This window comes from Lepidochelys kempii, chromosome 7 (genome assembly GCF_965140285.1).
Source record: "Lepidochelys kempii isolate rLepKem1 chromosome 7, rLepKem1.hap1, whole genome shotgun sequence".
In the NCBI taxonomy this organism is placed as follows: domain Eukaryota; kingdom Metazoa; phylum Chordata; order Testudines; family Cheloniidae; genus Lepidochelys; species Lepidochelys kempii.
This window is the reverse complement of record NC_136386.1, coordinates 23,295,747-23,323,173: the sequence shown is the minus strand read 5'-3', so window position 1 is coordinate 23,323,173 and position 27,427 is coordinate 23,295,747. Positions and strand designations below refer to the sequence as shown.

At 42.4% G+C, this 27,427-nt stretch overlaps 1 protein-coding gene across 1 annotated transcript; it reads left to right on the top strand.

The window, feature by feature from the left end:
- The first annotated feature begins 1,364 nt into the window (after positions 1 to 1,364).
- RUVBL1 (RuvB like AAA ATPase 1) lies at positions 1,365 to 27,079 on the top strand. The gene is made up of 11 exons (XM_073351379.2): positions 1,365 to 1,624; positions 2,571 to 2,657; positions 3,474 to 3,606; positions 9,401 to 9,552; positions 11,149 to 11,238; positions 12,134 to 12,283; positions 14,026 to 14,089; positions 17,438 to 17,636; positions 21,436 to 21,538; positions 24,970 to 25,061; positions 25,397 to 27,079. The coding sequence occupies exons 1-11, from the start codon at positions 1,484 to 1,486 to the stop codon at positions 25,554 to 25,556; spliced, it is 1,371 nt and encodes a 456-aa protein (XP_073207480.1). The 5' UTR covers positions 1,365 to 1,483; the 3' UTR covers positions 25,557 to 27,079.
- The last annotated feature ends 348 nt before the right edge of the window (positions 27,080 to 27,427 follow it).

Below are 27,427 nucleotides of genomic sequence, written 5' to 3'. Positions count from 1 at the left end.
GTTTTTGTACAGTTAGAGTGACAGGTGCATCTTGTTAGGTACAGCCAGAATACAAGATGTGTATAGAATATAGCTCTGCAAAGCAAAGAAGTGAGGTAAAGGAAATTCCAGGGTCACTCCAAAAACCAGCCATATGCGGGATGGAAGGAATCTTATTTTGATTATAAGTAATGTCAAACCCCATAAAGGGGGTATGCTTATGTATATACAGAGTATGTATATTGTTCAGAGCCATATCAGAACTCAGCTGCTTACACAAACACTTTGTATAGAAAAACTACTTTTTCATGTACACGGCTAATACGGGTTTCAGAGTAGCAGCTGTGTTAGTCTGTATCTGCAAAAAGAAAAGGAGGACTTGTGGCACCTTAGAGACTAACCAATTTATTTGAGCATAAGCTTTCGTGAGCTACAGCTCACTTCATCGGATGCTGTAGCTCACGCTCAAATAAATTGGTTAGTCTCTAAGGTGCCACAAGTCCTCCTTTTCTTTTTGCGGCTAATATAAAACATTATAAAATGTTAATGAAGGAAATTACAAGACAAGACAGCTGGAAGATAAAAGGTTAATTTTGCTACCTCTATTAGAAGTATTTAGAGCATTATTTCTTTAAAAGGGAAGTGTTAGCTAAAAAGGAAATGTTAGTGGGACCAAAGTATAGATTTTTAAGGAGTATTTTCTTCAAGCTATCACTATTTCACTGATGGTTATACCCTCTTACAAACCAGTGCAAAATCAATGGGCCACCTGAGCGCAAGGGCAAGAGACCCCATGCCTCTCCCATACCTGCACAGAGAGTCCTTTACCAGTCAGTTCCAGCAAAACAATCAGGCTCAATTAGAGGCAGCCCATGAATGAGATAGGGCTGCATGCTTCAGGAGATCTCTAGAGCAAGCAAATGCTTGTGCCCTTTGTCATTTTGACACAGCCACTATCACAGAAAATAAATCTAGTTATTTCTGTTCATTAGAAGCAAGCAGTCCTCACTCCCCTCCATTTGCCAGAGGCACATAAGGCTGTAACCTGAGCAGCCCAAGATTCCCCAGGCACCTGACCTGCGAGGGGAGTCTCCTAAGCCTGGGAATCCCCCTATCACACCTCCTCCCATACCCCACGCGGATCCTGTAATTCCTTTTCCTAGCCTCTGTAAACCCTCCTCTGCAAGACTTGACTGGGCCCTACAGAGGCTGCCTTGTCCCGGCCCAATAGCTCCAGAGCAAGCGGGCGAAGCCGGAACCTCTATTAAGAGCGCAAGTGGAAGTGGATGGGCGGGCTGTCTCAAGCCTTCCCAGTAACAGACACATGCCCTCTCCAATAAGCAGTGAGGATCGTGCGGCGCTGGCCAATGGCAAGGTAGAGGGCGGGATTGGCTAGCCAGGCGCCGGGAGCCTTGGTAACGCGCGGGCCGCATGTTACCCGCGCCCGTCTGGAGCGGAGGGAGTTGCCGCCCAGTGTCTGCCCCGCAGCCCCGAGCCCGTGAAGATGAAGATCGAGGAGGTGAAGAGCACGTCGAAGACGCAGCGCATCGCCGCGCACAGCCACGTGAAGGGGCTGGGGCTGGATGAGAGCGGCGCGGCCAAGCCGGCGGGGGCCGGGCTGGTGGGGCAGGAGAACGCCCGGGAGGTGAGAGGCCCCGGCCCACAGGAGGCCGGGATGGGAGCGGGGGTGCCCAGAAGGCAGAAAGCGCCCCCGTGGCTGAGCGGCGAGGCTCTGCTGCCCGTTTGCGCATCCCGCCCCCTCGCGCAGGGCCCCATCCCTTACCCGCGCTGGCGCCGAAACCACCAGCTGGGCGTTGAAATGTCCGGCCCGGCTGCTTCGTGGGGCCCCTGCCGGGGCTACTTGTTCGGCCCCCTCCCGCGGCCACCTGGGGGGGGGGGGGCCACAGTCCAGCTACTTAAACCTTTGTCTCTCCTGTGGGCTCGCTGGTAAAACTCCAGTTCCATGCGCCCTGCAGGCTCCTCAGTCGAACCTCCGCTGTGGCAGCTCACCCGTATAGCCCTACGCATCCACAGGTGTCAAAGCACTTTAACAACAGAAGATTGGTGCCGTCATCTGTTTCTTCTGGTGGGGAAACTGAGGCACAGAGAGGCACAGTGACTTGCCCAAGGTCCCACGGCAGCTCATTAGCATAACTTGGGTGGAACCCAGATCTGCTAACTCTGAGACCCATGTCTTATCCACTGGACCACGCTCTCATGTGTCTTTCTTTATACCCTAAATGTTTTAAGAGCCACTCCAGTCTCAAACGCTTATAGGTACATGTAAGAAGTTTGCGTTTACAGTAAAATGTCAGAACTCCTGGGCTCTGTTTGTACTTCTGCCACAGATTTTCATTGATTTGGGGAAATCACTTCTGTCTCTGCCTGAGTTTCGCCATTTATTACTGAGATCACACTTAATCTTAATGGTGTTATGAGTGGTAATTCTTATTAAGCACGGTGGGTTCCTCTGCAATGAAAGGTGCTCTGGCAGTGTAAAAGTATTATTGTGTCTAAACTGGTTGAGAATGCTCCTTTAGTAATCTTTAGGTGTTCTGATAAATATCTAAATTAATTTCTTTAATTTATAGGCTTGTGGTGTTATAGTGGAATTGATCAAAAGCAAGAAAATGGCTGGTAGAGCTGTGCTGTTGGCAGGACCTCCTGGAACTGGCAAGGTATTGTCTTTCTTCTCAGTGCTGAAGCTGTTCTCTACTACTCTATCTTAAATATAGTGGGGTCAAATATTTCCTAGTAACAATTTCAACAGATACCTTCTCCAGTTACTGGAACTTTTTTTAAGTATAAACTTGAGCCAAAGTTGAGCCAGTATTGATCCTTGCTCCAAATTGTATTTTGCCATGTTATGAGCATGCGGTGGCAGTGTCCCGTTCTAGTGCCAACATTGTAAAAACCACTTTGCGTACATGAGTGAATGAAAAGGTAATATGAAGTGTGTGATTTTTAAAGAAAGGTCTTCTTAAACATATAAATTTGGGGTTTTAAAAGCATTTAAACTTTTGTTTTTTGCACTTTACAAGTCTTAACACCTTTCATACTGAATGTTAAAAAGACACGGCCCAATACTACTAAACTGTTTTATGACTAGCTTGAAGTGTTTTTTGGCAGTGCTTTATAATCCTTGGATAAAAGCCATGATGTAAGGGGAAAGTGCAACAGTTGTATATGAGAAAGTAGAGTGGGTAAGAACATAGGACCTGGGAGTCAGGATTCCTAGGTTCCACTTCTCATTATTCCATCATCTCATTGGAGGCACTTGTAGTGCTCTATTTATAAAATTGAGCACTGTGCGGCTTAAAAGAATATTTTTAAAGCACTTACAGATTCTTGGACAAAAGGTGATTTAATGAGTAAAGTATTTTAACCTTCTGGAGTGGCAATCGTCTTTTCCACAAGATCTTTTAGTCATTATACAATTATTTCTCATGAGAATTTTTAAGTGTGTAATAGTTCAGTCTCTCGAATTTTTATAGACTGCTTTGGCTCTAGCTATTGCTCAAGAGTTGGGAAGCAAGGTTCCGTTTTGTCCTATGGTTGGAAGTGAGGTATACTCCACCGAGATCAAGAAGACAGAAGTCCTGATGGAAAATTTCAGAAGAGCTATAGGTAAGTGTTAAAATAGAAGAAGAGTAAAGTGTTTATGTTTGGGTTTTTAAAAAAATAAAAAAAAAATTGAACAACAGAACACTAGCTTTTTTCCGTAGTTCTGGTGAGGGGCCATGTTTTCATGCTCCAGTTTTCAATGTTCTTCTAGCCATGTTTCATTTGGTCTTGTTCCTCATCTTAGCTGAGTCAGTATGGGTTTTCTGCACTTTGAAACTTAATGCAGTGTTCATGTCTTTGTCACCTCAGTTATTCCAGTTCATCTCCCTTCCAAGGTTGTGGCGGGGAAAACTTTTCCATTCTCTTGCCTTGTCCTCCAGGATGTTCTCCTGTTCCTGCATATTGTTGCTGGACAAAGTGAGAAAAAAATTCTCTTTAGAATCTGTCAACATGAGTCTTAAGTCTGGAGCGTTTTGTAGAGAGGGAAATGCTCCTCTTTTTCTCTTGACAACATTCTCAATCCTTGCTAGCCAAAAACTTAAACCTAAGTCTCCTACATATCAGTACTTTGCCTGACATTTTATTCTAAGTGAGCACAAGAAAATGTTCCATGCTAGTAAGATGAGTATCTTATTAAGTGGTAAATGCATTCTAGAATTAAAGAGGAAATTAACTTGAATTGTCTGGGTTTCATTTTATCTGAAAGAACAAAGTTAAATTTGCAACAAAAGATCATTGAGTCTTTAAATTAATCTTCTTATATTACTTTTATATGATTGCTACTGACAACTGATAAAGTCAGTCAAAAATTTCCCTTGGATGCATTTGGATTACATAAAGATAGCCTAATTGTTTTCAGTCTGAACACAGCATCAGTTAATTTCCATGGCTTCTATGTAGTGATTCACCATGGACTTCAGCTAGGTATTTGGTGAAGTATCTCTCTCAAGCCTGCAACCAAACAAAAGTGTCCCATTGATTTCTATAAAAAAGCAATTTTCAGCAGTCTAATCTGTAAGTTACCGTTAGGTTGGCAGAGTTTGCGAGGAGGGAGATCAGAGATGAGAGAGAGCAGTCTACAGTATTTCCTTGATGTGATGAAATTCCTTGTCAGAGCTTTGGAAACTTGAACCAGCAGATGAAACCTGTCTCCATATTGTCATTCCTAGAGATAGCAGTAATTTAACTCCCTCTAGTTAACAGCCAACCACATTGTTGGTGCTTCACATTCCCTGCGGGTCAGCACACGGATGCTTTTAAACGAAGAGTGGTGCTAGTGAAAGACTGAGATTCTTCTATTCCCTTTTGTTGAATTCCATGTCAGATTTACCTAATGCAAGTTATTGTAAAACATTCCTTTGGGGAGATTTGTTTCTTTTAACACCACTTACAAAAAATCCAAACATATTTTAAAGGACTAATAATAAGCCCCTGTTTTACATGAAATAAACACTTTTCAGTCATGCTCAGATCTAATTTTTTACTTTCATTGTCATAAAAAGGAATTTCTAGTGCATGTTTTCAGAAAAGGGTTTTGTTTTCTAATTGGAATAACCCCAATGCAAGGCATGTGATGACTGTAAGATAACACTTCTTAGGTGTAGGAGCAACTTGTCTCAAGTCTCACTGTGATCCTGATACTTACTGTGTGCTATGTCATGTGATTCTTCACATAGCAGGTCGCAACATGTGTGGCCTGTTATACATCTCATGCATAGCACTTTCAGTTGGTTTAGCCACTGCAGTATTATTGAAATGATTCTGACTAACAGTCAAATACCCGAGTCTCATTCACAGGGTTTCTTATTCTTGGATGCAGCAAGAGTCTGCTGTGTTTGGGGACAGTACCCGTACGGACAGCCACTAGTGCATCAGATTCTCCAATTGTTCTGGGCCCTGCTCATTGACATGCTTCCTAACAATGTACCCAGTGTGGGTCCCATCTCTCGTTTAGATTGTTTTCTTTGCCATATTGAAGGTGCTCTCTGTCAGAATTATTATTGTCAGGATTCCTTAATACTAGATTTCAGAGGAACAGCCGTGTTAGTCTGTATTCGCAAAAAGAAAAGGAGGACTTGTGGCACCTTAGAGACTAACCAATTTATTTGAGCATGAGCTTTCGTGAGCTACAGCTCACTTCACGAAAGCTCATGCTCAAATAAATTGGTTAGTCTCTAAGGTGCCACAAGTCCTCCTTTTCTTTTTGCTTAATACTAGAGTTATTATCAGGGTCTGACATGTGCTTGGTGCTGTTCAGGACTCATCAAGACAGGCAGTCTCTGCTGTGGAGAGCTTATGGTTCATAAAAGACATAAAAAGACAAGATGTACTGGGACTAGAAGATTATAGGGCAATTCTGTCCTCTGATTTAAAAAAAAAAAAGTAGCACAGATGTTAATCCTGTACAGAGCTTATTAGCATTTGGCAAAGATATTGACAGAATATGTTAAAGCACAGTTACAGTCAAAAATCTCTCTTAAAATAGCCACTGCTTAAACAGTATATTTATTCCTTATGTCTCCAACCTATACTTGCTTACGTGGCAAACAAAATTTTACTCCTCTTAGTACTGTTAAGCCAATAAATACAGGACCCCATAAGTTCCATTTCTGGAATCATGCATCTGAATATAACTGCAGGAAATACCTCCATTAGAGAGCTCTTTGACCTAGATCATCTTCATATCTAAACTCCAAATTTGCCTCTTGCCTAAAATAAACCTTGCTCCTACTACAACCAATTAAAATCTCTAACAACTAAGGAGCATGTCAAGGTTCCTCCCCAACTCTGAACTCTAGGGTACAGATGTGGGGACCTGCATGGAAAACCTCCTAAGCTTATCTTTACCAGCTTAGGTCAAAACTTCCCCAAGGTACAAAATATTACATCCGTTATCCTTGGACTGGCCGCTACCACCACCAAACTAATACTGGTTACTGGGGAAGAGCTGTTTGGACGCGTCCTTCCCCCCAAAATACTTCCCAAAACCTTGCACCCCACTTCCTGGACAAGGTTTGGTAAAAAGCCTCACCAATTTGCCTAGGTGACTACAGACCCAGACCCTTGGATCTTAAGAACAATGAACAATCCTCCCAACACTTGCACCCCCCCTTTCCTGGGAAATGTTGGATAAAAAGCCTCACCAATTTGCATAGGTGACCACAGACCCAAACCCTTGGATCTGAGACAATGAAAAAGCATTCAGTGTTTTACAAGAGGACTTTTAATAAAAAATAGAAGTAAATAGAAATAAAGAAATCCCCCCTGTAAAATCAGGATGGTAGATATCTTACAGGGTAATTAGATTCAAAAACATAGAGAACCCCTCTAGGCAAAACCTTAAGTTACAAAAAAGATACACAGACAGAAATAGTTATTCTATTCAGCACAATTCTTTTCTCAGCCATTTAAAGAAATCATAATCTAACACATACCTAGCTAGATTACTTACTAAAAGTTCTAAGACTCCATTCCTGGTCTATCCCCGGCCAAGACGACTACAGACAGACACAGACCCTTTGTTTCTCTCCCTCCTCCCAGCTTTTGAAAGTATCTTGTCTCCTCATTGGTCATTTTGGTCAGGTGCCAGCAAGGTTACCTTTAGCTTCTTAACCCTTTACAGGTGAGAGGAGCTTTCCCCTGGCCAGGAGGGATTTCAAAGGGGTTTACCCTTCCCTTTATATTTATGACAGAGCAATAATAAACAATTCATACCATTGGCTAGAGCAACCACCATTAGCTGTAAATTTCTGTGATATGCTATCTTCCCTGCATCATTTCATGTTACTTAAATAATAAGGTGTTCAAAGCAGAGACTTGTTAATTTCTCTGTTAAGGCACACCCAAGACACTATATAGAAATGTTAAATTTCTGAAATTATATTCTATGTGATGTGTATTGCAGGGTATTTCACAACAAAGATAAACTAACAATTCCACTGAAAATTATCAAACTCTTCAATTCACATTTATGTCTTACTTTAAAAATCCCATTCTTAATACGAGACCAGCAGGGGGAGACAGACCCATATTATTTTTGTCAAAATTATATCCCCCGCCATCAGCAACTCAAGATTACTGGTGAAGTGTCTGATCCATGTATTTATTTCAAAGCAAAATGTAAAGCTGCAAAATGTAAAGCTACAAAACAAGGGAACTTTTATAGGGTTCTGGTGACCTCCAGTCGTGTACAGAATGAGTTCCCTTGTATCTCAATACAGTCCACTTGTTGTTTTTGGGATGGTGCATGAACCTCATAACATATGTATTTTACAGTGCCTGTTGAGGAGTGGATTCTTTGAACTTTCATGTAGTTGGAACCTTTGCACAATAGTAGTAGTGGTGTTTATTCTTAGGATAATCTGACCATAAAACTCTCTCCACCCCATATTTAGAAATTTAAAATATAAATTAAAGATTTGATTATAGATGGCCATAGAGGGAGTACAGTAACCCCTCACTTAACGTCCTCTTGCTTAACATTGTTTCAATGTTACATCCCTGCTCCATTACAGAACATGCCCATTGAAAGTTGTGCAATGCTCCCCTATAATGAGCTGGCAACAGGCCCCCTCCCCCCCACCGCATCCCCCCCGCTGGTGGACCCCACAGATCAGCGCCTTCTCCCTGCTCCCCCCGCCTCCTACCCATGACAATCAGCTGACTTGCTGCCTTCAGGAGGCTGGGGGGAGGAGCAAGGGGGCTGCGCGCAGCCTCCCCCTTGCCTCCTGAATGCCACAAACCAGCTGATTGCAGGAGACAGGGGAGGGAGGGGGAAGGCTGTGCACCGCATCCTCTCTCCTCCCCCCAGCCTGAATGCTGCAAGATAGCTGATTGCCGCGGGCAGGAGACGGGGGAGCAAGAGGAAGGCGCTGATCCATGGGATCCGCCGGCGGGCGGGAGGCACTGGAGGCGGTGTGTAGGGGAGCTGATGGGGGACTGCCAGCCTGTTTAATACCTACATTAAATGGATTATTTAAAATGTATATAATGCCTTTTGTCTGGCAATAAATTTTCTCTGGAACCTAACCCCCCCTATTTACATTAATTCTTATGGGGAAATTGGATTTGCTTAACATCGTTTCACTTAAAGTCACATTTTTCAGGAACATAACTACAACGTTAAGTGAGGAGTTACTGTAATAGATACTATGGTAATGGGAGTCCTAGAGAAGTACACAGACTAGAAAAGTCTGCATATCTCTAAAGGGGCTCTACTGTCAGAAATCCAGGAGTGGTTTGAATTTTGCACACCACCAGAGGTCTCTTAATAATATATGTGGTCCATCTTTGGCTATAATATATTAATTTAAAAAACAAACACTTTAAATGTTAAACATTAACCTCTGTCAGAATCTCTTTAAAATAAAATAGTTAACATGCATTTTTACCTTTAACTTTGTTACATCTGATGAAGTGAGCTCACGAAAGCTTATGCTCAAATAAATTTGTTAGTCTCTAAGGTGCCACAAGTACTCCTTTTCTTTTTGTTACTAGAATCTCTAAAGTTACATGAAGGCATTGGTTTTTAAAATCTTAGTGTCCCTAATACCATCACTGTTGGTCAGGATTTTGGCTTAAACTGCATGAATGTCCTTAGCTTTCCAATTAAGTGACCTGGGGATCAATTTTCTTTCCTACTAATATTAAAAAAAACAACAACAAGGTATTAATTTTATTTTCTAGTTTCCAAAGTAGGGAATTGCCATGAAGTACATTGTAGTATGTAAACACCCTCAATGCTCTCAAGTTTATAGACATTGGCCAGAATGACTTCTAGATGGTGAGAGTCAAGAATAATTAAATGTAAATGGCCACTCATTTAAACACTGCAATTCATCTAAACTATTTCTTGTAGGATTGAGGATAAAAGAGACCAAGGAAGTTTATGAAGGTGAAGTCACAGAATTAACTCCATGCGAGACTGAGAACCCGATGGGTGGATATGGCAAAACTATTAGCCATGTAATTATAGGACTCAAAACAGCAAAAGGAACAAAGCAGCTGAAGGTATATATGATAAATTCTCTGGCATGTCATTCCATGTCCCAGATATGCATCCTTGCACCATTTGTTCCCATCTTACCTAATTTTGTTATCTCTAGCCCAGTACCAAATAAAGTTAAAAATAGCCCATTTCTTCCCCCTGTCACCTGCGTACTGGTAGTAAACAAGTTGACCTGTTCATATTATATAGAAATATTACTCTTGGGTCTCTTACTAGTACTTTAAAGACTTAACTTCAGATAACCTTCTGTGTTCAGCTACAGGGGGATTTGTTGATCCAGGGGTCCTCTGAAAACTGCCATTTCCCCCTAACTTTCCCCACCAAACACACACCTTCAGACAGCTCAAAGGATAGCTCAGACTGCAAGAAATGCCTGAGTGTGCCACTTTGATAGCATTACCAGCCCCATGGAATAAAGGACTGAACTCGGGAGCCAAATGGATCTGCCTCTCCAGGGCAGCACATTTTTCTGGTATGTGATGCTGAGCTTGACCCCAACTACAGCTCCATATTTATAACAACAATTAAATACACAAGAAAACACTTTTTTAAAAAAAAATTGGTACTCCACCTGAATATTGGAAGATAGCTTCTTGAAATCTTGCCTGTATTAGTGTATATTATTTCATATGTTCCTTGCCTCCTTTTTATGTTAAGGAGGAAGGTCCAGTGGTCTGAACATGTGGCTGGGAGCCAAAAACCCAGTTCTGTTCCTAAGTCAGACCCTGACTCCCTTTGTTTCTGTAGACAAGTCACTTAATCTGTACCTCAGTTTTCCTTCCTTATACAGTATATAAAATGGCGATAAGAGAATTTACAGCAGCATCTCTGCTGTTTAGCACGTATTGTCTTCTCTTTGTTCATTTTGAAGATGCAAAATAAGAGAATCCTTAGTGGAAGTAAATGAACCATCCACGCAAAAAAAACAAAAGCACATGCCATGTTCTGGCTTCCACCTTGCTCATTTAGTAACTGCATGTAGGAAAGAGAACAAAAGGTCAGTAATCGCGATGGTCCCTTCTGACCTTAAAGTCTGAGACTATGAATAAAAGGGTCACATCACTCCATAAAAACATAAAAAGACTTTTGAGTGGTCAACAGGTGCAGTTTATTCCAGAACTAACAGCTAGCCCTTTATAGGGTTTGACTAGCAGCCAAGAAAAGCACTGCACCCTGAGAACAAAGAGTATATCAGTATGAAATGTAAGGCATCCTCTTCCTGATATATACCAGCATCCTCACAACTTGGCATAATGCAATTTGTATTATAACATTAATTCATCAGAAAAACAGAGTAGGCAAGAAAAGTTTAAATACCCTCTGTAAATAAAAGTTAAGTAAAATAGTAAATATGGCTTAGTCAAAAAGCCTCTTGCTCAAATAGAAGGGGAAGTGAATAAGGAAATTTTACAATACCCTTTGTGCAGCCTGTTCTAGGTCTTGCCCTAAAGATTGAATTGAACCTCAGAATTTTCAACTTTGTGAAATGTTAACTTATTTTGTCTGACTGTCTAACAAGCTTTGGTTTAAATCTCTCGTTTCATGCTCATTCTGCAATACAATGGAACTGTCTAATCTCCCATGTTGTTTGTCTCCAGTTGGACCCCAGCATCTTTGAAAGTTTACAGAAGGAGCGAGTGGAAGCCGGGGATGTGATTTACATTGAAGCAAACAGTGGAGCTGTCAAGGTAAAGCCAAAACATGACTTGACTGTTACCCTGCTTTGTGTACTCAAAGAACTTCCAGTGTCACCTCTGCCAAAGGCCCTGTGACCTATTAACCTTATTTGGCTTGGGCAAGCTGGATAAGACTGTGTAAAAGAAAGGCCCGGGACTTCGCTGCTGTGGAGGGAGACATTCCTCCTGCCTCAAGACAGGGTGGTCATCCAGTTCACAATTAAGGTCATCTTGGCAAGGAAGCCATCCCTGCAGCTGTCTGAGATGAGCTTTCTTTCCTTTAACCTTTAAGACCAAGACATCTTTTCAAAAGGGAGGGAAAAAATCCAAACAACTTTAGTCATTCTCAAACTGAAATATGCAGTGTATTTAATCTTTCTTTTATCTCTGATATTTTCTCCACAAGATGTATGCATGTAGAAGGGAATACCGCATTAGTTAGCATTCTTTTTATATCTGATTTAAAATGTAGTGTACAGTGATACTTGCTGTTTAATGGATGAGCATAATATTTCGTATCGTATAATAAATCACCCACCTACAAAGAAGTCTTGAACAGTTCTCCCAATCTCTAGTTAATCTGCTGGATTTGTCCTTTAGCAGAAATTGCATACAGTTAAAAGAAGAGCAGAGGGAGGTGGAATATTCAGTGGGAAAATATCAGGTGTTTTTTAACAGGGTTTTTGAGCCTTGATCAGTAGATAGAATATGCATGTTGCTAAGCGGGGAACAAGGCATATTCTGAAGTGTCAACCAAAGCTTGTCAGGACTGGAATTGTGAACCAAGCCCTTTATCAACTATATGTCACTCAAGGTCTTGGCAATGAAACTAACTGTATACGTGTGTTTCTCTTCCCCCTCTACCTCTCTTCTCCTCCTCCACTCCTCCACCAACCCTTTTCCACAGAGGCAAGGCAGATGTGATACTTATGCCACAGAATTTGACCTTGAAGCTGAAGAGTACGTCCCCTTGCCAAAGGGCGATGTACACAAGAAAAAAGAAATTATTCAGGATGTCACCCTTCATGACCTGGATGTGGCCAATGCTAGACCTCAGGTACTTGACTCTAGAGACTAAATCTGTGCAAAAAACTGTTTTAGCCTGAGGATGGGTACCAGACTAACCCAAGGGCATGTGGGGAAAGGATGAGAAGCAGTGAGGATGGGGCATGCTGCAGGCTGTGGGTTCTGCTCACTCCACTGAAAACATGCCACTATTGAAAAAACAGTAGGTAGCACCTTGAAACCCATCTTCTCTCCCTTTTCCTGCAGTTCCTGGCCACAGAACCAGCTCCATAAACGTTCAGGGAGCAATTTGCTTGCTCAGTCTTTGTGTATCTGCTCTTGAAACTCTTGCCAGCAAGAGTACATTTCACAGCCCCACAGACACATTGGTAGATGCTCTTCATCCCATCCAGCAAGTAGCTTTCTGGTGAGTGAAGGAATAGCCAGGGGCCACAAAAAACAAGAAAAAATGAGAACATGAACAAAGGACAGAAAGAAAAAAGAATAGCAGCAAGTGAGAAAGGGGGCAAAGCAAAAGAGGTGCAAGAATGAGCAATTGTAGAAAAAAGTGTCAGAGCATAGTACCAGAGAATACCAGGAGAAGGGGGTACCAACCAAATACATCACAAGGATGGGTTCCTCAAAAGACGTCGGGGAACCGCTGCACTAGAAGCTAAAGCATAATCTGTGCCAAAAAAGACCCTAACTAACCAAAAAACCTAGGGGCTGAAGCTAATACGAGGTTTTTATATGGAGCTATTCCCATCACCACATGAAGAGTAGGTTACTTTCCATCCTCAATACTTAGACATGAACTGGTAGCAACCAGCAGGTCTGCATTGTTTTTATTTTTTAAAATGTTCTGGATACACATTAACTTCCTTTGCTCTGTAGTTTATTGTTTCATCGGCCATGAAATGGGAACTGCGAACACTTTGATAAATGATCTTTGCTTGTCTGACTTCAGTGTAATTTCTGTAAGTGCCCCTGTATCCTTTAGAAATGTTTAGTAACTTAATATACTCCCCAGTTACTTGCAGTAGCACCTTAAGCTTTCTACAGTAGCAAACTTTTTGTATAGGGAGTGTTTTTTCCTCTTTTCCCCAGTATTGGGAGGTCACCACTTTGTCAAGCTGTGCTGTATACGGACAGTGACTTTAAAAAAAATAAAAATAAAAATTCATATAGGTTCTATACGTGAAGCAACACTCCCAAGATTGACATACCCACAATTTGACACTCCAGCCCCTTGATCTACTTATTTCAAAATAATCTCCCTTATAAACAAAAAAAACCCCACTAGACTCACCCTACAAAAATAAGGGAGTAAAAGTCTTAAAATCCCAACACAACCATCCATCTGTTGGAAAGTTGAATACTCACAGTCCAAACAGGCAGCTCCAGCCTTTCTGCTCTCTGATCAGTTCTATTTGTGTGAGGAGGGAAATTGACAATGCTGTAGGAAAGGGTGTTAAACTTTGAGCTCTCTCACTGTTCTCTCTCAAGTCCAGACCTAAAAAGGGAGTGAAGAGGCATTCTTTTAACTAAAAAAGGATAAATTTGGAATCCCAAGGCAGTGACGTGATAATGAGTTGGACAGTTGGATTAGAAACAGAATCGGCCATTGTTGGAGCTAAAATATTACAAAGGACCCCAAATAAATGATTATTCAACTTTGTATCCTAAAGGTGTAAAACCCTACCGTCTATAATAGCCTGGTCCATATCAAACCTGGTGCATTGAGCAACAGCACAGGAAGGAGAAATTGTTGATCTCTAACTTTGCTTTTTCTAGGGTGGGCAGGACATCCTTTCCATGATGGGACAATTGATGAAGCCTAAAAAAACTGAAATTACAGGTATAAAAATTGCTTGCACCACATCTTAACCCTCAACATAAGCTATACATATGCCTACTAGACAAGGAGTTGAAAGAACTGAATTTATGTAGCAACTCTAATGGTGAATTATTTCAGAATACTTCAGAAAGTCACAAGTTAGGTGCCAGCAGTGCAGTGACTGGAATCAAATGCAGCACCGTTGTCCAAATAATAATATCCCATATGTTGCTTAAGACATTGGAGCCCATTTTATTGAGAGTGAAAGTTAGTCAGGACACTAGGATATATCTCCCTGTTCTTTCAAAATGGTGCCACTTGATATGGTAGGGGACCCAAACATTCCATGAAGGAACAAACCAATACAATTCTAGAACTAAATTCTTCTTTCACCTTGGAGTGTGCTACCTTTCTCATATTATGCAACTGTACAATAGTTTTGCAAAGTAGCAAAATGGCTGTGAAAGGATCACTGTTGAGTGGTTCTGTGTGGCATTGATTCACCTATAGCAACAGCCCATGCACTTTAATATGGGTGTTATAAGTGGAACTGATTCTCTTCTTACCTACAAATCACAGAAGGAAAAATACCTACAGTAAAAATCTTCTGTCCTTTTTGCTTTGAAAGAAAAGGTGCTTCAACAAGTATCTTACTTAAATTCAGGTCAAAGTCTGTTTCAATACTAAAATTGAATGATGCTCTTTTGAAGTATTCCACCTCTTGCAGAGATCACCTTCCATATTCTAAAGTCAGACTATATGTAACATCTTGCACAGCTTTGAGATCCATATGTTCAAAAAGCTAAGGAATTATATTTTTGCTTATACTCAAATGTTACGTTAAAATAAACCAGCAGTATTTAGTTTTCCTTCCAGTCACGCTTGGGAACATGGTCAGAGTTCCTCACAAGCTATGCAAGTAGGAGAACTATCCTAGTTGAAAGTACTAAGAACTTGGCCTTCATGCAGATGATGATGCTTATACTTAGATGAATAACAGAATTCTTCTTGCACTCTCACAGTCTGATGCCTCAGTGTGTTTTAACTGTGGAATGTATAAATGTGAGATAGAAAACAATGGGTATTGTGGAAACATTGAAATTGGGAAGAGAGCAATTTTATACTGGATCAGACCTGAGGTCAGTCTTATCCAGTATCCTGTCTGACAGTGGTCAGTACCAGATGCTTCAGAGGAAAATGCAAGAATCCTGCAGTAGGCAGATGTGGGGTAATCTGCCCTGACCAGCCTATCATTGCTGATCTCTTATAGTTAGAGATTGGCTTAATCCCTGAAGTATGAAATTTCGTATTCCTTCTAAAAATTTAGCATTAATTTTAACTCTGTTTTTTATATCTATGTACGTGTCCTGCCCTTCTTGAATCTTGCTAAGTTCTTAGCCTCAAGAACTTCATGTGGCAAGGAGTTCTATAGCCTAATTGCATGTTGTGTGGAGATATGGTATATTATTTTTGAATTTGCCACCTTTAATTTCATTGACTGTCTTGTATTACAATACAAATAGAACAAAAGTTCCCAGTCTAATGTCCCCTGTTGTTCATCTCTGTAGGTAAATCAACTAGTCCTTTTAATCTCTCTTCACATGAGATTTCTGTGCCCTTAATCATTCTCATCACACTTCTTTGACCCCTGTCTTCATTTTGCAATATCCTTTTTGAGACAGAATGACCAATACTCCACATTATTTCAGATGAGGCTGCAGCATTGATTTATATAATGACTTAATATTTTCTGTATTATTCTCCATCCCATCCCTTGTGCATTCTTCATCTTGTTTAGTGTTTTTTTTTCCCCCACTAAAGATTGGGCAGAGATCTTTGGTCTGTCCATGACAACACCCAGGTCCCTTTCCTGAGTTGATAAAAGTGAATTTAAAAACATTGTAAAGCATAAAGTAGTTCAAATTTTTCCCTACAATGTCCATTGCTTTGCATTTATGGACATTGAACTTTTCTTACCATCATGTTGCCCATTCTCCTAGCTTGGTTAGGTCCTCAGAAGTTCCTCCTAGTCCTCTCTGGACTTTGTCATCTGCAAATTTTGTTACCTCATTACTCACCACCCCCTCTCCAGATCATTAATTATTTTAAATGCTGAACCTAGTACAAAAGTTTAATCTTTTGCCATGATGAACTTTGACCATTTAACCTTATTCTTTGGTTTGTGTGTCCTAGCCAGTTTTTGATTCTTGACAATACTTTGCCTGTCACCCCATGGCTAATTGGCTTCTTTAGTAGCCTCTTGTGTGGGATCTTGTCAAAAGCTTTTTGGTGGGTAATCAGCTGAACTTGAGACCCCAGTGTGACCCTCTGGGCAAAAGGGCTGATGTGATCCTTGGATGCATAAACAGGAATCTCAAGTAGGGGTAGAGAGGTTATTTTATCTCTGTATTTAGCACTGGTGCGACTGCTGCTGGAGTATTGTGTCCAGTCCTAGTTTTTATAAATCGAGAAGAATATTGATAAATTGGAAAGGGTTCAGAGAAGAGTCACAGGAACGGTCAAATGATTGGAAAACATGCTTTATAATGATAGACTCAAGGAGCTCAGTCTGGTTAGCTTAGCAAAGAGAAGATTGAGTGGTGACTTGAGCATAGGCAATAAGTACTGACATGGAGACAAATACTTGATAATGGGTCCTTCAGTGTAGCAGACAAAGATATAACGAGGTCCAACAGCTGGAAGTTGAAGCTAGACAAATTCAGACTAGAAATAAGGCATTTTTAAAACAGTGAGAGTCGTTTATCATTGGAGCAACTTACCTGGGGTTGTGGTGGATTCTCCATCACTGACAATTTTCAAATCAAATATTTTTCTAAAAGATCTGCTTTAGGAATTATTTTGGGGAAGTTCCGTGGTGTGAGGTATGCATGAGGGCAGGCTAGATGAGCACAGTGGTCCCTTCTGGCCTAGAATCCATCAATAGAGAAAAAGAAGTGTAAGACTAGTGAGATATAATTTTCTGTTGCAGAATCCATGCTGTGTTTTAATTTTGTTTTTCAAGTTGCTTTTTACACCATTGATGAGGGGTTGTGCTTACAAAATGGCCAGCTTTGTATACAAGTTCCAAGAACTGAAAGTGAGAAACAGTAACTCCCCCAGAACATGACTCTATATCATACTTTCATCTCTCTCTTACGCATATGAGAAAACATGGGAACTTGGGTCAATCTGACTCAAATCCCACAGAGACTTTGCATCACAATTACTCACCCATTCATGATAGGATATCAGTTTAGAATCAAGATGCTAGGAAAGTGGCATCCCCCACTTTAGTGTCTTAGGGTCCTTCCCATAGCTGCAGAGAGCGCTAACAGAACTACTAAAATGGTTTTCTTTCCTGTCTTTTAGACAAGCTTCGAGGGGAGATAAACAAGGTGGTGAATAAATACATTGATCAAGGCATTGCAGAGCTGGTCCCAGGTGTGCTCTTTGTAGATGAGGTTCACATGCTGGATATTGAATGTTTCACATATCTGCATCGCGCACTAGAATCTTCTATTGCTCCCATCGTCATCTTTGCTTCCAACCGAGGAAACTGCATCATCAGGTACAGTTTTTAAAATTGAATTATACATCTGAGTTAGAATTAGCTGTCTCCATACCAAGAACTATGATCTTTGAATGCTTTCATCTTTGGTGCTGACACACCTCTGATGATCATCTGGATGGATCATGAGCCACATTGAATGCTCGAGGGCTGCACCCCAGGGAAAGAAAGATGACTGGGTTAGAGAGTTAGATGGAAGTATCGTTTCTTCATCTCGTGTTTCCAGGGACCCACCTTTCGATCCCTTCAGCAGCTGCCACTGGCAAGTTTGTTTCCTTGTTCTACTCTAACTGCCCTCTTCTTTGGCTTCCTTTAATGTACACATCTCCTGCCTGCCCCCCATCTACATTCAAAACACTGCTGCTAAGATCATCTTCCTGGACCTTGTTTTCCCCGTCCTTGTTGAGTCTTTTCTCTGGCTCTCGTTTCTGCACTGCAACAACTTTTAGCTTATTGTTCTCCCCTTTAAAGCCCTTCTCAGCTTACTCCCTCCCCCACTTTGCACTTTTCTGTTCTATTGCATTGACTAGGCCTCTTGTGCTCCTCCAGCAATGCCAGCCAGTCCATCTCTCTCACAAGCGCACTCACTCTATCACATACTCACACTCTGAACTAGTCAATAAAATCACTCTATTTTCCCTCAGATCTCTCCAAGAAGCACTTCTACCATGTTGCCTGTGGTAAATTGCTAGCGGATAATTTCTAGATAAATTGCCAGTAGGGATTGATACTGATTTTGTTTTAATTGATTGAACCTGCAAACAGCTACTCTGTGTAATCAGATAATCTCACCCTTGATGTCCTCCCTTCCCCAGTCCCCTGTGTTTGGTACATCCACTTGATGCATCTGGTCTTCAACTGGAAAGCTCTTTTGAGGAGGGACCATATCTTTCTGTGTGATGGTCTGCACCTAGCACACTTTGACCTCTGGACACTACTGTATTACAAATATTAAAATAAACTGTGCAAAGAACAGCAGCCCTGGAGTGGGAGACCTAGAGAAATGGTACCACCATATGGCTTTTGGAATCACATAGCTGATTCTTACCCTATGTTTGAACAGTTGTTACTAACCGGGTTCAAGCATGGCTTCCCTCACCAGGAATTAGGTAAGGATTGGTATTGTATCTCCTTTGGACCCTGCAAAATACAAGGAAGGCCTGTTTAAAGGATTGAATTCCCAAGCACCAGGACACAACTGCAGATACTGTTAAATAATTGACCTGGTAGTAGGGTATGTTAGTGACGGTATCTGTCATGTGGAAAGTCACAAAGTGAATGTCTTTCCTCTTGCCTTAAAAACGGATCATAGATTACTGTGGCAATACCTGAAAATCCATTGGCTTTAGTGTTTAACAGATCATACTACTAACCCAAGTATTTTAAATTGCTTTCCCATTTATATCTGCCTGCAGATGGCCCTTAACAGGATCAAGAGGTGTATCTAGACATTTGTATAATACAATTGGCTCTGTATCCTAATATGACTAGGAATAGCATTATATGAAAGCAGCGTGCCATCTACTGGTGAACATAGTGAGAGATGTTTTCAGAAATTTACTTTCTTGCTGACCCTTTGAATAGCTTCCTTTAGGGGGTCGTGAGCGGAGCCTGAAGCATTCAAATACTGGTACCGAGTCTGGAAATTGAAAGGTCGTCATAGTTAGCTAAGGAGTTCGTAGATCTAGAATCCTTGGTGTCACTTTTCCCTGGTAAAAGAAGAGTTCTAGGGACTATACTGTACGCTTAATGCACAGTCTTGCCCTTGCACCTCTCAGTCTGCTGGATCACTAATGTGGAATATAAACAACTACAATACTAGGTGAGGGGAATAAAGGAGATAGTATGGAAAACTGAGCAGTGTGATGGCTGGTTTAAGCAAAGAAGATGCTCTCAATGTTCAGTACTGCATATAATTTCTGCTTTATTGGTTAAACACTACAGCAAAAATAATTTGCTCCTTGCTGGAACGTGTACAATATACTTGGGAATATCAGACAGGTGTAGTATGCATGTTCTTTAGGGACTGACTAGCACTATGAGAACAAGCTATAAAGAAGCTGGCACCAGCTAATTCCCACCTTTCCGTATTGCTGTGTGAAATGATTAAGAGTGCAGGGGAAAGAATATTTTCATTTTAGGCTGTTCCAGGTTTAGCGTACAAACTCCGGAGTCTGTTCCCCCTTGTCATGGACATAGTTCCCGTTAGTATGTCTTGTGTGAGTGTGCCTGGTGGGAGAATAAACCCTTCTGTCCACAGCTTGTTTTATCGTAGCCTGACTCGGTTGCCAATATCTAAACCAGGGGTCGGCAACCTATGGCACGCGTGCCCTGCTCAGCCCACTGCCGAACCCAGGCCGGGACCCTGGCATGCAGGAGCTTGCCATTAAAAATCCTGCCCAACCCGGCCCACTCTTCTCCGCCCCCCGCCCCCCCCCCCCGGCGGGCACAGGGTGAAGAATCTTGGTCCTGCCAGTTGCTGCTGCAGGGCAGGCAAGTTCCCCCCTCCCCCACCTCTTCTCCCAGCATGCTGGATTCCTGCCCCTCCTCCTTTCCCTCCCTGCCACCGATCAGCAGATGGCTCTTGTGAGGGAGGGGAGAAGCGGAGCCTTAGCCTGCTCGCTGCTCTGGGGAGGAGGCGGAGAAGAGTTGGGGAAGGGGGGTGGAATCATGGCATATCCCCTCCAGCCCCCTGCCGTGAGCCTCTCTGGGCAGGGGGCTGGAGCAACCCCACAACCCTAGCCCACACCCCCAGCCTTCTGCCCTGACCCTTACACCCCCCAGCCTCCTGCCCTGACCCTTACACCCCCCCACACACACCCAGTCCCCCCATCCCATGCCCTGACTCCTGCATGCTCCTCACACACCCCCAGCCCTGACTCCTGCACCCCACACACATACCGAGCCCCCCTCACCCTATGCCCTGACTTTTGCAACCCCCCACATTCCCACCTCCACCCTGGGCACCAAATGGGAGCTCCTGCACCCCCACCCCACATTCCCACCTGCACCAAATAGGAGCTGCCCAGGTAAGCACTCCACACCCAAACCTCCTACCCCAACCCTGAGCCCCCTCCCTCATTCTAGCTCCTGGCCAGACCCTACACCCCAACCCCCAGCCTGCTCCTTCACCCCCAGCCCTGTGCTCAGTGCACTCCCACCCTCAGCTCAGTGCAAAGAGAGAGAGAGAGAAAGAGAATGGGCTAGAACCAGGGAGAAGGTAGGTACCCACTCTATGCGGCCAGGGCTGGGATCCCAGACTGGCAGTGGGCTGAACACGGCCCTGGCTGGCAGGAGCCGGCGGACGGAACCCCAGACCGGCAGTAGGCTGAGCCACTCAGCCCACTGCTGGTCTGGGGTCCCAGCTGCCGGCCCTGTTCAGCCCGCTGCCGGTCTGGGGTTCTGGCTGCCAGCCCTTTGCCAGCCAGGGTCCCGGCCACAGGCCCCGCTCAGCCTGCTGCTGGCCTAGGTGGATGGAACCCAAGGCTGGCAGCGGGCTGAGCAGGCTGGCAGTGTAAGATCAGCATTTTCATTTAATTTTAAATGAAGCTTCTCAAACATTTTGAAAACCTTGTTTACTTTACATATGACAATAGTTTAGTTATTTAATATATAGACTTATAGAGAGAGACCTTCTAAAAAATGTCAAAATGTATTACTGGTACGCGAAACCTTAAATTAAAGTGAATAAATGAAGACTTGACACACCACTTCTGAAAGGTTGCTGGCCCATGATCTAAACCAAGCCCATGTGTTGAACTCTGAATGAGGAGTCTGACCTCTCGTGTATCTCTTTCAGAGGCACAGAGGATATAGTGTCCCCTCACGGAATACCACTGGATCTTCTGGACCGGGTGATGATTATTCGAACCATGCTGTATACGCCTCAGGAAATGAAACAGGTAAGGGCTGTATTAAATACTACTTTAAAAGTCTCTGGAATTCCAGCCTATAGAGAGGTAAGAGCTAGCACTTGCCTACGTGTGATGTTACATTGTAGCTATTTGATCTCTGCTTGGGCAGCAGGATTTACTCCCAGAACCATCTCTGTGCCATGAAGTCTCCTGGGGACATGGTGCCTAACTTGCCTTTCTGGGTTGGTTTTTTGGTGTGTGTGTGTGTGTTTGACCAGTATGATGAACTAGAGTGGTAGAGTCTGAATTTTGCCCACGAAAGGGCTGCATTGGTAAATTGGCTGAGGCTTGAAAGGCAAACCTTATCTCACAAGAAAAGGAGTGGATTGTTGTTGCCCTTATCTCTAATACAGAGGTGCAATTTACACAATCTGTAGGTTCCAACGTGCAGTGCTTTTTTGCTTAATATGAAATGGGGCATTATGGGTTGGGACCTTTGGTCTCTGCAGGCTGCACCTCTATGTTAAAGATGAGGGTGGTTGTGTTGTAGAACTCTATAGACTGCTCTTCTGCGACTCCTGCCCTAGATGTACTTTCTCTATCTTTATCCTACTTCTGTCTCTAAACTTCACAAAAGCATACAGTACCTTTTTTTCCCCCCACACTCCTAGGCGGAGTTCAGGAAGAGTTGTAGTGATACATTACTCAATGCCTCAAGACTTTCATGTGGGCCAGCACAATGTATTGTGTATTGATTATAATCCTTGGGTGCCATTATGATGCATCATGTCAAAGATCTTCCTCATTAGCGTCTCAATAGCGTGAACTGACATGATACAGGAGCCATTACAGTTTATCCTGTCAATTCTTTGTATTATTTAGGAGATAGTGTCAATGGCAGGGAGCATTGTCACAAGATAATGGGCTCATGCTGCTGGATAAGTGCCAAGGTGAAGCTGAGGCATTTATCGAACATAAATGTAGAGGCAAAACCTCATTTCATTTGGTGTGAGGAGGCTTTTGTGAATTGCTGTTTCGAGGCATGCTCAGGATAGTTTTTGTGCACCTGAAAGGACAGCTGAAGCACTGTAGTGCAGATTACAATGGAAGTGGCCAGAGGGTACAGTAATACAATTGGGTTTTGTCTGTCTATAAAGCCAGTTTTAAAGTTCTGACTTGCTCTCAAAGCCTGGAGATTCAGTGAGGGTTGCCACTCTGTCCTGGATTTCTTCCTATTGTGCTTACATTTTCCTAGGATATGTTATGGTAGCAGCAGCATGTATTTTGAATTGCCTTTTGTAGAGTTGAACTATATTAAAATGTTAATTGACTTTGATAAAATATAAACTGGTGTGTGCTGTGCCATCACATTGGACACCCTCAAGTGATCCCTGTAACCTATTAAATGATTAAAGATATAATATATGAACTGTCCACTCTCAGAAGTGTAGAGCAGGAACTGTGTGATTGCCATGACCTGCTTGTGTGGGGGAAAGACCACAACAGTGCTGTTCCTAAAGCCATATACAGAGTCTTGCTGATTATGCCCAATAAACCATGGCACTCGATGTTTAATGTGTCCATACTTAGACAATTCTACCTTAAGGACTGACCTCCACCTCAGGAGGTTGGGAGCTGACGCAACTGAGTTTCATTCATGACCAAATCGAGCTGTTTAAGTTTAAAAAAAAAATCGCACAAGCCTTGGTTGGGGGTGGAGGGAATCACTTTGTTTTTAAATTAAATTTTATATGGGTTTTCTCCCCCTTTTGTATCTTTTTTTTGGCTAGGAAAAAGCAGTTTTCAGAGGCAATGTGCATTTAAAAAAAATTTTTTTTGCCCTTGCAGGGGGTCACATGAGAACTTTGAGCTCATTTTTTGAAAATAGTGAAACTTCACTTCTGACTGATTCAGAAATGGTCCGTGCAAAACTTTCACTTATGCCTGGGTAGTTTATAGTATATGTAAAATGCTTCTTAAATTTCTGTTGAGTGATGTAAGTTAGCAGCTTGTATTCAAATTCCATTATCCAGCATTAGTCTGAGAGCAAAGGAATCCCATATATCTTAATCCTACAATGATGTGGAAGAAACTTGCTTTACAATAAAATACCAGCCCTCATTTAACATTAAACTCATATGTATTGTCACACCTGTACTTGCATAATTGGGACTTCTGTTCTTGAACTCTCTCACCCGAACGCGTCTTCCATTTTACAGCAGTTTTATATGTATTTGCTGGGTTTAGTGTGCTGATCTTATGTTCTTGTCACAGAGCAGTGCCTCTCACAAGCTAAAAAGTTATAAAAGTTGTTTTTTAATGTGGCATTAACTGACACCTCAAGGTGTATTTCTGGAGCGTAGCAATAGCTGGAAGCTTGGAAAAGTGAAGTTGATTTTACAAGTTTTGTTTGTTTTTTTTTTAAATCTCAAATCTAACATTAATTTGTAACATTCTAAAAGCTGCTTCAAAATGTAATGTTTTTAGAGCAACTTCCTGCTGTGTCAAACCCCTCTCTCTTTCTTACTCTCTCTTCCCCCACTCCTGACTCCCCTGCTGCATTTTTATGGCTTTAATTTAAACGAGTTCTTCTTGATATCTTGTTTACAAAACTGCCAAAGTGAAAAATACCTGTATTATATGAGGCTCGCAGTTCCAGAGTTATCTCAGCACTACAACACAACATCATTATCCAGGCTGCCCCTTATCACTCAGCTGGTAATACGGACTGCTGGGAGACTTGTCCCACTTTTGTTACAGCTTTATACACTCAGGCTTATTGGTATTAATCTCGCTCTCCAACTTTACAAAGATCTTCAAACTGGTACAAGCTTGCCACCGTTCTTGAAAGATTAGATTTTTCTTAGTGATTTTAGGGAGGGGCAGGTTTGAACCCTTATAAAGTAACTTTTTGATTTATTTTACCATCTTACTTATCAAGCGACTAAAAACTGTACGGTGTGGAGTGAGCAGCTGAGGGGAAAGCAGGGTTTGTAGGAGTGGGCTGTATAGCAGTGACTTAGAGTATGCATGATTGAGACTGGGGCATCTCTGTGCTTCTGTGTACACAGGACTCAGACTGCTGTTGTCAATAACTATGTGGTTGTAGTGATTTTCCCCTATAAGCTTTATACTAGGCTTCTAATTACTGAGTAGGCTTAACCAGCCTTGCAACATCATCATGAAACTTTACCGATCCATGCAGTCCCTCCCCTGCCCTTCACAATGATGATTAATGAAGTCCAGAGGTATTTAGGATTTTTGCAGGGGGTGGGAGGGGGGTGTCTTTTGTTTTAAAGGATGCTGTGGATGTTTGAAATGAAAATCACATTTTTGTTTCATGTCTTATCTCTAAACAGGATATCCTGTCTGCCATTGTGTGCGTGTGTGTGTATTTAATTAACAAGCACGGTATCTGCTACTGTCCAGACTGTTACATGACTGCTGCAGCTTCACTTCTCCACCTTATATCTCCACAGATCATAAAACTTCGAGCCCAGATAGAGGGAATTAATATTAGTGAGGAAGCCCTAAACCATTTAGGGGAAATTGGTAACAAGACAACCTTAAGGTAAGTAGAACCCATTGGAATTTTCTCACACCCTGCAAGGATTGGATCTGGAGGTGCTGTGATAGTACACAACACCCTTCCCAGGGTAAGAGTGAGCCTTAGTTGCTGGACAATGACCTCTAGCCCCCAAGGAATGGCTTTTAAACACAATCCAAAAGTGATAGTCCTCCCATTTTGAGGTACACTGGGCACTCCCTGGAATCCTGCTGCTCTTTTGTGCTTCTGGTACAGAGCTGTTTGGTAGGAATCTGACAAGGTTACTTGTACCCTTTTAGGAGTTTGTGCTGACGTGCTGGATTGTAACAGTTAATTCAGCCTATTCTCTTTGATCGCAGGTATGCTGTGCAGTTACTGACACCAGCTAACCTGCTAGCCAAGATTAATGGGAAAGACAGCATTGAGAAGGAGCACATTGAAGAAATAAATGAACTTTTCTATGATGCCAAATCATCTGCAAAAATCTTGGCTGATCAACAAGAAAAGTACATGAAGTAAAGCAGCTTGTTGCACATCATGTGCTTTGGAGTAACTTTTAACCCTTCCAAGGGTTGGCTTAATTATTGAAAGAGAAATAGGCAAGAGAAACGTTAATGGTTAATCGCCATTGGGACTGAAAAGTATTTAAATGGTAAGATGCTTCAAGACATGAAGCATAACAGCCCAATCTTCCTACTTTGCTGGCAAGCAATAAGATGCTCCCTAATGCCTGTAACATTTTATTGTCCCTTCTATTGAGTGTACATGAAATGGATACACGGACCCATCATTTTGCTTGTCCTTTAGATTTGGTTACAAAAATGCTCTAGGCTCAGGAAAAGCCTCTTGATTTCTTTGAAGCTGATGCTTAAGAATAGTCTGTTTTCTTTATGAACTTTGTTTGAATTTGTCAGAACAAGAGTTCTTCCTTCTAAAAATTTTGCAGTGATGTTTGTCTGAAGTGCTTTTTAATAAAATATTTCAAATAATGCCTCTTGTGCTGCTTTCATTCTGCATGCTGATCTGCCTGAAGAAATGGCCTCTCGTTTCTTCTGACTGCAGAGCCATTGGCCATTATCTCTGAAAACTCATGGTGATCGGGGGAAGTCCCGGACGACTGGAAAAAGGCTAATGTAGTGCCCATCTTTAAAAAATGGAAGGAGGAGGATCCAGGGAACTACAGGCCAGTCAACCTCACCTCAGTCCCTGGAAAAATCATGGAGCAGGTCCTCAAGGAATCAATTCTGAAGCACTTAGAGGAGAGGAAAGTGATCAGGTACAGTCAGCATGGATTCACCAAGGGCAAGTCATGCCTGACTAATCTAATTGCCTTCTATGACGAGATAACTGGCTCTGTGGATGAGGGGAAAGCACTGGACGTGTTGTTCCTTGAGGCTTTTGACACTGTCTCCCACAGTATTCTTGCTAGTAAGTTAAAGAAGTATGGGCTGGATGAATGGACTATAAGGTGGATAGAAAGCTGTCTAGATTGTCGGGCTCAACCGGTAGCGATCAATGGCTCCATATCTAGTTGGCAGCCGGTATCAAGCGGAGTGCCCCAAGGGTTGGTCCTGGGGCCAGTTTTGGTCACTATCTTCATTAATGATCTGGAGGATGGTGTGGATTGCACCCTCAGCAAGTTTGCAGATGACACTAAACTGGGAGGCGTGGTAGATACGCTGGAGGATACAGAGGGACCTAGACAAATTAGAGGATTGGGCCAAAAGAAATCTGATGAGATTCAACAAGGACAAGTGCAGAGTCCTGCACTTAGGACGGAAGAATCCCATGAACCGCTACAGACTAGGGACCGAGTGGCTCGACAGCAGTTCTGCAGAAAAGGATCTAGGGGTTACAGTGGACGAGAAGCTGAATATGAGTCAACAGTGTGCCCTTGTTGCCAAGAAGGCTAATGGCAATTTGGGCTGTATAAGTAGGGGCATTGCCAGCAGATCAACGGATGTGATCATTCCCCTCTATTCGACATTGGTGAGGCCTCATCTGGAGTACTGGGTCCAGTTTTGGGCCCCACACTACAAGAAGGATATGGAAAAATTGGAAAGCGTCCAGTGGAGGGCAACAAAAATGATTAGGGGACTGGAACACATGATTTATGAGGAGAGGCTGAGGGAACTGGGATTGTTTAGTCTGCAGAAGAGAAGAATGAGGGGGATTTGATAGCTGCTTTCAACTACCTGAAAGGGGGTTCCAAAGAGGATGGATCTAGACTGTTCTCAGTTATAGCAGCTGACAGAACAAGGAGTAATGGTCTCAAGTTGTAGTAGGGGAGGTTAAGGTTGGATTTTAGGAACAAAAACTTTTTCACTAGCAGGGTGGTGAAGCTCTGGAATGGGTTACCTAGGGAGGTGGTGGAATCTCCTTCCTTTGAG

Bases quoted from the DNA above. Each gene is read 5' to 3' on its own strand.
- RUVBL1 (XM_073351379.2), top strand. From the start codon at position 1,484: ATGAAGATCGAGGAGGTGAAGAGCACGTCGAAGACGCAGCGCATCGCC. The intron at 3,607-9,400 runs GTAAGTGTTAAA...TATTTCTTGTAG, and splicing joins AAATTTCAGAAGAGCTATAG to GATTGAGGATAAAAGAGACC. The intron at 25,062-25,396 runs GTAAGTAGAACC...CTTTGATCGCAG, and splicing joins GGTAACAAGACAACCTTAAG to GTATGCTGTGCAGTTACTGA.